Raw genomic sequence first — 10,000 nt, 5'->3', positions numbered from 1 at the left:
CTGCTCAGCCAATCAGATCTGTGCATTACGATGAGCTCTGAGACTTGAGTGAGTGACGCCACACAGGGGAGGGACGAGGAGAGAAACAGCAGTCAGAGAAGAAAGTGAGTCAGAGGGAAGTTATTCCACATGACGTGATCTAAAAAGAGGAAACTGACAGTAAATGTTGGTGAAATCTGACCGAACTGGACTTTATTTGATCCGATGTTCAGTAAATGTTGGTGAAATCTGACCGAACTGGACTTTATTTGATCTGATGTTCAGTAAATGTTGGTGAAATCTGACCGAACTGGACTTTATTTGATCTGATGTTCAGTAAATGTTGGTGAAATCTGACCGAACTGGACTTTATTTGATCTGATGTTCAGTAAATGTTGGTGAAATCTGACCGAACTGGACTTTATTTGATCTGATGTTCAGTAAATGTTGTTGAAATCTGACCGAACTGGACTTTATTTGATCCGATGTTCAGTAAATGTTGGTGAAATCTGACCGAACTGGACTTTATTTGATCCGATGTTCAGTAAATGTTGGTGAAATCTGACCGAACTGGACTTTATTTGATCCGATGTTCAGTAAATGGTGAAATCTGACCGAACTGGACTTTATTTGATCTGATGTTCAGTAAATGTTGTTGAAATCTGACCGAACTGGACTTTATTTGATCTGATGTTCAGTAAATGTTGGTGAAATCTGACCGAACTGGACTTTATTTGATCTGATGTTCAGTAAATGTTGGTGAAATCTGACCGAACTGGACTTTATTTGATCTGATGTTCAGTAAATGTTGGTGAAATCTGACCGAACTGGACTTTATTTGATCTGATGTTCAGTAAATGTTGTTGAAATCTGACCGAACTGGACTTTATTTGATCTGATGTTCAGTAAATGTTGGTGAAATCTGACCGAACTGGACTTTATTTGATCTGATGTTCAGTAAATGTTGTTGAAATCTGACCGAACTGGACTTTATTTGATCTGATGTTCAGTAAATGTTGTTGAAATCTGACCGAACTGGACTTTATTTGATCTGATGTTCAGTAAATGGTGTTGAAATCTGACCGAACTGGACTTTATTTGATCTGATGTTCAGTAAATGTTGTTGAAATCTGACCGAACTGGACTTTATTTGATCTGATGTTCAGTAAATGGTGTTGAAATCTGACCGAACTGGACTTTATTTGATCTGATGTTCAGTAAATGTTGGTGAAATCTGACCGAACTGGACTTTATTTGATCTGATGTTCAGTAAATGTTGGTGAAATCTGACCGAACTGGACTTTATTTGATCTGATGTTCAGTAAATGTTGGTGAAATCTGACCGAACTGGACTTTATTTGATCTGATGTTCAGTAAATGTTGGTGAAATCTGACCGAACTGGACTTTATTTGATCTGATGTTCAGTAAATGTTGTTGAAATCTGACCGAACTGGACTTTATTTGATCTGATGTTCAGTAAATGTTGGTGAAATCTGACCGAACTGGACTTTATTTGATCTGATGTTCAGTAAATGTTGGTGAAATCTGACCGAACTGGACTTGATTTGATCTGATGTTCAGTAAATGTTGGTGAAATCTGACCGAACTGGACTTTATTTGATCTGATGTTCAGTAAATGTTGGTGAAATCTGACCGAACTGGACTTTATTTGATCTGATGTTCAGTAAATGTTGTTGAAATCTGACCGAACTGGACTTTATTTGATCTGATGTTCAGTAAATGTTGTTGAAATCTGACCGAACTGGACTTTATTTGATCTGATGTTCAGTAAATGTTGTTGAAATCTGACCGAACTGGACTTTATTTGATCTGATGTTCAGTAAATGTTGTTGAAATCTGACCGAACTGGACTTTATTTGATCTGATGTTCAGTAAATGTTGTTGAAATCTGACCGAACTGGACTTTATTTGATCTGATGTTCAGTAAATGTTGTTGAAATCTGACCGAACTGGACTTTATTTGATCCGATGTTCAGTAAAGGTTGTTGAAATCTGACCGAACTGGACTTTATTTGATCCGATGTTCAGTAAATGTTGGTGAAATCTGACCGAACTGGACTTTATTTGATCCGATGTTCAGTAAAGGTTGTTGAAATCTGACCGAACTGGACTTTATTTGATCCGATGTTCAGTAGATGAGGAGAATCAGGAGGGCGGGAGCGTCTCCTCCTCTCAGCATCTCTGTCTCTGTCTCTCTGCAGATGCGTGGCGCTCGTGGAAGTGGGTGACCCGTGTGTGTGACGTGAGGGAGCTGCACCGGCGGCTGCAGCTGCGCAGGCCGGAGGAAACCGGAGGAAACAACGTGGTGCATATCAAACAGAAACATTACCATAACGGACACCCGAGCCCACGCAGACTCTAACGCAGACACGCCCCCAGCAGGTCCCCGAGCGACGCGCCGGTCTGCAGCACGGTGTGGCTCTCAAACAGCTCAACGTCTTGTGCTCCCATAACACTCAGGCAGCTAGTGCTGTGCTAACTAGCACATCGAGCGTCACGGTCAGTAGGATCGTCAGCGCTGAAGGATGATCTGAGGCCTCCTGCAGGGCTGAACATGCTGCCCCTCAGACTTTAAACACATTAACGGCTGCGTGAGTTTAGCTCTGTGACTATCATGAGTGGCTCCTGAGGACGGAAACAGCTCGAGCTCAAATACACACACGTCACTCGGCGCTAGAGAACCTGCAGAGAGGAGAATTCCCGCTCTGTAATGTCTTCCGGGTTTCTCAAACACTAGAGGGCGCTCCCGAGCGAGTCCAACATGAATGGGTTAAGATGGAGCTTTCGAGCAAAATCATAGTTTATAAACGCTGAAACATTTTTAATGTAAAATAATAAAATCTGAAAACAGACCAGCATAAAACACCTGAGCACCGCAGTTATTTTTAAGAGCTTTTAAACTCGAGCTATAGTTTAAAACGGCGCCTCATGTATGTTCCTGACATCCGTGAATGTGAACAGCCAATGAGCTGCTCCGCTCACCAGCCAATCAGCACTCAGGAGCAGTAATGTTAGCGTTCTGCTGCCCAAAATCCATTTGCTGTAGAAATAAATGAAACATACAGGTGAGATTTCTCTGCTTTTTCTTTCTAAAATGAAGGGAAAGTTCTTTAGCCGTATAGCTCCATTCATCGAGGACTTGCGAGCAGGTGCCCTCGGGTGTTTTGCAGTCCCGTTTTTGATATAATAGGGGAAATAGGAAGTGGCCAGACTCCTCATAAACTGGATCTGTCGCCCCCGCCCTCTAAAGGCATCGTTAACACACATCCAATAAACAAACGCCGCTCAGCTCCGCCCTCTAAAGGCATCGTTAACACACATCCAATAAACAAACGCCGCTCAGCTCCGCCCTCTAAAGGCGTCGTTAACACACATCCAATAAACAAACGCCGCTCAGCTCCGCCCTCTAAAGGCGTCGTTAACACACATCCAATAAACAAACGCCGCTCAGCTCCGCCCTCTAAAGGCGTCGTTAACACACATCCAATAAACAAACGCCGCTCAGCTCCGCCCTCTAAAGGCGTCGTTAACACACATCCAATAAACAAACGCCGCTCAGCTCCGCCCTCTAAAGACGTCGTTAACACACATCCAATAAACAAACGCCGCTCAGCTCCGCCCTCTAAAGACGTCGTTAACACACATCCAATAAACAAACGCCGCTCAGCTCCTCCCTCTAAAGACGTCGTTAACACACATCCAATAAACAAACGCCGCTCAGCTCCGCCCTCTAAAGGCGTCGTTAACACACATCCAATAAACAAACGCCGCTCAGCTCCACCCTCTAAAGACGTCGTTAACACACATCCAATAAACAAACGCCGCTCAGCTCCACCCTCTAAAGACGTCGTTAACACACATCCAATAAACAAACGCAGCTCAGCTCCACCCTCTAAAGACGTCGTTAACACATCCAATAAACAAACGCCGCTCAGCTCCACCCTCTAAAGACGTCGTTAACACACATCCAATAAACAAACGCCGCTCAGCTCCACCCTCTAAAGACGTCGTTAACACACATCCAATAAACAAACGCCACTCAGCTCCGCCCTCTAAAGGCATCGTTAACACACATCCAATAAACAAACGCAGCTCAGCTCCGCCCTCTAAAGGCGTTGTTAACACACATCCAATAAACAAACGCCGCTCAGCTCCGCCCTCTAAAGGCGTCGTTAACACACATCCAATAAACAAACGCCGCTCAGCTCCACCCTCTAAAGACGTCATTAACGACCATCAAATAAACAAACGCCGCTCAGCTCCGCCCTCTAAAGGCGTCGTTAACACACATCCAATAAACAAACGCCGCTCAGCTCCGCCCTCTAAAGGCGTCGTTAACACACATCCAATAAACAAACGCCGCTCAGCTCCGCCCTCTAAAGACGTCGTTAACATACATCCAATAAACAAATGTCGCTCGGCTCCGCCCTCTAAAGACGTCGTTAACACACATCCAATAAACCAACGCCGCTCAGCTCCGCCCTCTAAAGACGTCGTTAACAGACATCCAATAAACAAATGTCGCTCAGCTCCGCCCTCTAAAGACGTCGTTAACACACATCCAATAAACCAACGCCGCTCAGCTCCGCCCTCTAAAGACGTCGTTAACAGACATCCAATAAACAAACGCCACTCAGCTCCGCCCTCTAAAGACGTCGTTAACACACATCCAATAAACCAACGCCGCTCAGCTCCGCCCTCTAAAGACGTCGTTAACAGACATCCAATAAACAAACGCCACTCAGCTCCGCCCTCTAAAGACGTCGTTAACAGACATCCAATAAACAAATGTCGCTCAGCTCCGCCCTCTAAAGACGTCGTTAACACACATCCAATAAACCAACGCCGCTCAGCTCCGCCCTCTAAAGGCGTTGTTAACACACATCCAATAAACAAACGCCGCTCAGCTCCGCCCTCTAAAGGCGTCGTTAACACACATCCAATAAACAAACGCCGCTCAGCTCCGCCCTCTAAAGGCGTCGTTAACACACATCCAATAAACAAACGCCGCTCAGCTCCGCCCTCTAAAGGCGTCGTTAACACACATCCAATAAACAAACGCCGCTCAGCTCCGCCCTCTAAAGACGTCGTTAACATACATCCAATAAACAAACGCCGCTCAGCTCCGCCCTCTAAAGACGTCGTTAACACACAGCCAATAAACAAACGCCGCTCAGCTCCGCCCTCTAAAGACGTCAATACACATCCAATAAACCAACGTCTCTCAGCTCCGCCCCTCTAAAGACGTCATTAACAACCATCAAATAAACGTTTAGCTGTCCATTGAACTTTTAAGCTCGTTTGACATTTTTAACCTAATTCCTGGGTTTATTCCGTATTTCTACATCGTGACTTACAGGCCAAATTAAAGATATTTAATGATTAAATTAACAATCTGACTTCAGCTGCAATACGTAGCCCAAGTAAGCCTAATTCTAATCCTGACCACAAGGGGGCGCAGAAGCTGAAAGCACATCATACGCAGAAACTGCAGGTCTAGAACTGCACATCAGCTGCACGGGGCTCAGACACCGCATAAACACACAGCAGAAGCAGTGAGCGCCGTACATCGGCCTGCATCGGACGTCCGGATCGGTCTGGATTGGGTTTGTGGTCAGACCGCAGCTGCAGATTGGCGCGTCCAGGTCAGGTGACCCGTGCCCCGTGCTACACTCGCTGACCTGCGCTCACAGGTTCAGCAGGACTGAAGGCAGTGTTTATTCGTTTGTTTTCTTCCGAACGGTGACGCCTGTGTGACCCGTCTGTGAACGTCCAGCCTACCATCCAGCAGCTCTCTCTTTTCCTTCGGACAGGGACCGGACCCAAGTTGCACTTTTTCCTGCCGAGGTTTTCCATTTTTTGATGATTAGATGTTTATTTTGCTTGCCGACGTCTGTTTTTACGAGTTCGTGGGGACGTGTTAGTTTTGTAGGGCGGGGCTGCGGGTGGGCGTCAGAATCGGCATTTTTTAAAGGAGGGGGTGAATTTATGTATCGGGGGGAAAACATTTTGTGTCTATTTTAGGAAAAAAATGGCATGCCCACAAAACTTTAGTACTGTGGTGCAGTTTCAACTGTAATGGTGCAGAAACGTGCAGGGCGGGTAGATATTTCTGTGTGACATCGTCAGCATGGCCAGGTTCCTCCTAGATCTGTTGTCCTAACTGGATTTGTCGTACGTGGCTATGGAGGCGTCTAACGGGTCTCCGTCGTTTGGTTACTGGTCAAGTGATTAATGAATTTGTTCATAGTAAAATCCTGTGTGCTGTTGTGGGACATTAATGTCTGCATCTACAAAAGCTCTTAAAGGATGGAAACAGTCAAGCTGGAGAGGAACGTCTCCTTCAGTGCCCGACTGTCCAAACGTTTTTGTGAAGATGTTTGTGTGTGTTTGATTAAAAGATGGAGTCGAACCAAGAAGCCACTCCGACTTTTCTCTTCTGTAAAGGAATGTTTTGTTAACAAATTCCAGTTTATCTGGTTTTCAGCCCATTTGCTTCAGTTTTGGCGTTGGAGCTACGAGACTAACGTAGCTAACAGGAAATCGGAAGCCACAACGTGGATTTAGGCCGTTTTTCGATCTCTGCGCATGGAGTCATGTTCATAGCTCAAGCTTCAAGATTCCAAAGTTGCTTTTCTACTGCAAGGTATTGACTCGACTCGACTCGACAGGACTCGACCCGACACGACGAGAAGCTTCTCAACATGATGCGACTCGACCCGACACGACGAGAAGCTTCTCAACATGATGCGACTCGACCCGACACATCTCAACACGACACGTCTCGACCGGACACGACTCGACACGACGAGAAGCGTCTCAACAGGACGCGACTTGACAACCCGATTCGACACGACTCGACCCGACCCGGCATTTTTTAGCTCCTGGTAGTGATGTTGGTCCGCAGGCCATGAGACGCAACACATGGGCTCTAGGATGTGAAAGGCAAACAATGATAGATGAGGACTTTTACTTTGGAAAGTAAGCTGTGGTGATTCCCACACACACACACACACACCTCCGCGCTCTCATGAAGGTCATTTTATTGGCAGTCGTATGAATGTTTTCCATCTCATTACAGTGAAACGTTTCTCCAGACTTCACAGTGGAACATACAACCTACACATGATCCATTACACAACACAGACATCTCACACCGTCCGGACTTTTTAAAAGAACGTTTTCCGCCCCCAATCCCCCCCAAACCCCCCCCCCCCCCCCCCCCCCCCCCCCCCAGAACCAGATTCTGGGATCTCATGGTTCTAAATAGAACCACAGACATAAATGGTTCTTTGCATGGTGAAATGGCCCTTCAGACATTTGTTAAATATGGTTCTGTTTAGCACCAAAAAGAGTTCTGCTACTGTTACAAGCGTGACTTGGTGGTACCAGAATGACCCTTCTTGCTGCTACATAGAACCAGTTTCAAAAAGGTTTCTGCACAGAACCCTGAGGAATGATTTCACCATGCAAAGAACCAGATTCTTGGCTCTCGTGGTTCTAAATAGAACCTTCAACTTCACTAAAGCAGCCTTGAAGAACTCTTTTTTGGGTAAGTGTAGATAGTGACCTCTGCGATCCTGATACAGCAGGGCTTTGATATGCAAATGAGCCCCTTTGACCAATGAGTATTCTGACCAATCACAGTTCCAGATAAGTCTCCGTGGTTTTTTTCCTCTTTTTTTTTTAGATGAATTAAGTTATTCCTAGAATCTAAAAGTAAATAATTAGGGTCAAATCAATGCAGGTCAGTCTTTAAATGTGTCGTTATTGCATTTTAATGCAATGTTAGGTCATCTGTAGTTGCTATATGCGGCTGTGTAAATCACAGTATAGCATTTTGTCCATTTTGTGCCCTCAAAATAAAAAATAAATCTTTAGAACGCACTGGATTGGATTCATCCACAGAGCCGACTGAATGTGTGAGTGACCGCCATTTCATAAAGGTCCTTATTATTATTATTATTATTAACCAGATACAGCACCTCTACGGACTCACCCAGAGTTACCCACTCAGTCTGGGGTTATTTCAGCTTAGAAATTCCGATCTAGAACCAGGCTGCTTCTGTCTGCGCTGATCTCCGCATACATACACGTATGTGAACACACACCCGGCCCAGGACCGGCGGTGTGGTGTTAATACGACCCCTGAACTGGACCCCAGTTAAACCGGCGTGCCCCCCCTGGGCGGCCCGTCCTTCTCCCCAGTTTGTTGATCTTCTCCTGCAAATGGAACAGTCTCTTTCTCTGCGGCTGAACCCCCCTCCCCCGGCGCGATGGTAGAGTCCGGAGCAGGGCAGCGCTCCTGTAAGGGAGACAGCACCTCCAGAGCTGGAGGAGGGGCATCCTGAGGCACAATGAAGCCCATTTTGGCACCTTTGCCTGCTGCTGCCCCCTGGTGGCTGGGAGACATAGTGATGCCCTCCGTGTCCTGCAGCCAGTCCATCTTCTGCATGTGTTGGCGGACAGCGTCGTCCACGCGGGCGTCAATCATCGCCTCCGTCAGCACGCCGTCCTCAGAGGAGTACGCGGCAGCCTGAGAGAGGAAAGGGGGTAAAATGAACGAATGAATGAATAAAGTACTGTAATATTATATATTAATCTAATAATTTGTAATAAGGCTGCATGTTATCGTGATGGTCACTGTGATATTGGTTGATGTTTACTGTACAGGTTTGCTAAGAAAACTGGATGAAGTGGCGCCAAGTGTAAAAAACACCACCATAAACAGCCGGGCCGAGACAGCCGGGCCGAGACAGCCGGGCCGAGACAGCCGGGCCGAGACACCTGCGCTCTTAAAGATGGTTCTTCAAAAAAATATTTCTATGTAGAACCCTGAACACTCACAGAACCCTTTGCATGCTTAAAAGGTTCCCTGCATGGTGAAAAGGGTTCTCATAAGGATGGAGATGTGTTGTAAAGGGTTCTATATAGCACCAAAAGGGCGCTGCTATCATTAAGTCAAGCTTGGTACAAGAGCAGAACACTTTTTTTGGTACTGTAACTATCTGGTACACTTTGCAATGTGAATGGTGCTCCAGTTTGATGGAGAACCTGCTGCAGATTTATAATTATTAATTTATATTGTATTTAATTATTTTATAAAATTAAGGAACGTTGTTACTCTTCTGTAAAGGTGCTGGGTTTTTTGGACAGCAATAATACGCACTCAAACACGATGGTTCTCTATAGAACCATGAACGCTCAAAAGAACCCTCTGCATGATTAAAAGTTTCGTTGCATTGTGAAAGGGTTCTTTGATTGAGAATGGTTCTACTATTGCTGTAGATGGTTCTGCATGGAACCTTTCTGAAAAGGGTTCTGTATAGCATGAAAAGGGTTCGTATATTGTAGCAAGCCTGGCATCGTAACAATAGAAGAACCCTTTTTGGTGCCATATAGAACCATATACAGCACATTCTCCATCAATCTGAAGAACCAATTTATGATGCAAAAAAAAAAAAAAAAAAAAAAAAGCATGCAATGGGTTCTTTTGGTGTTCATGGCTCTATACAGAACCATTTTCCTTACTAAAGAACCCTTGAACCGTGTTTAAGAGCGTGTTTTGAGCTGGTCACAGAAGGAAGAGCGGAATACAGACCCGGTGATTGTTTACAGACTCCGGTAAACAATTAGTCTTCGTTTACAAACGGCCGTGAGAGACGGTGGAGGTGCTGCGCTGCCCCCTGCTGGGGGCCATGCACACTGTGACACACAAAAACTAGCTGGTGTCCTACTTTGTTATTTTGGTTTGAGGGGAAGAGCAGAGCGATGGTCTAGATTATTCTAGAGCACCGTCAACAGAACCTGTGATGGGAACAGCAGAGCCTCCAGCTCCGAACGGCTGGATCAGCCCGAATTCGCCTAAACGTGACGCAAATCCGTCTTCAAATCACATCTGATCCACTTTCCTAGGAGCCTCTAAATCAGATGCATATCCGTCGCGTGGCTGTGGTGACCCTAATAAGACCGGTCAGATCCAGTTCACGCCATTTGTGT

At 45.6% G+C, this 10,000-nt stretch overlaps 2 protein-coding genes across 2 annotated transcripts in view; one reads left to right on the top strand and one right to left on the bottom strand.

Moving 5' to 3' along the window:
• tmem240b (transmembrane protein 240b) overlaps positions 1 to 3,251 on the top strand; it is a 10,707-nt gene extending 7,456 nt beyond the window's left edge. Inside the window, exon 4 of the mRNA XM_017687575.2 lies at positions 2,203 to 3,251. Within this exon, the coding sequence (XP_017543064.1) occupies positions 2,203 to 2,363 (161 nt within the window). The 3' untranslated portion in view covers positions 2,364 to 3,251. The remainder of the gene's footprint in view (positions 1 to 2,202) is intronic.
• A 4,498-nt stretch (positions 3,252 to 7,749) lies between these two features.
• The window catches only part of atad3 (ATPase family AAA domain containing 3), a 20,863-nt gene continuing 18,612 nt past the window's right edge, over positions 7,750 to 10,000 (bottom strand). The window contains exon 16 of the mRNA XM_017687579.2: positions 7,750 to 8,537. Coding sequence (XP_017543068.1) covers positions 8,166 to 8,537 — 372 coding nt within the window. The 3' untranslated portion in view covers positions 7,750 to 8,165. The remainder of the gene's footprint in view (positions 8,538 to 10,000) is intronic.

This window comes from Pygocentrus nattereri, chromosome 21, assembly GCF_015220715.1.
Source record: "Pygocentrus nattereri isolate fPygNat1 chromosome 21, fPygNat1.pri, whole genome shotgun sequence".
NCBI classification, from domain to species: Eukaryota; Metazoa; Chordata; class Actinopteri; order Characiformes; family Serrasalmidae; genus Pygocentrus; species Pygocentrus nattereri.
This window is presented reverse-complemented; position numbering and strand designations above follow the sequence as displayed.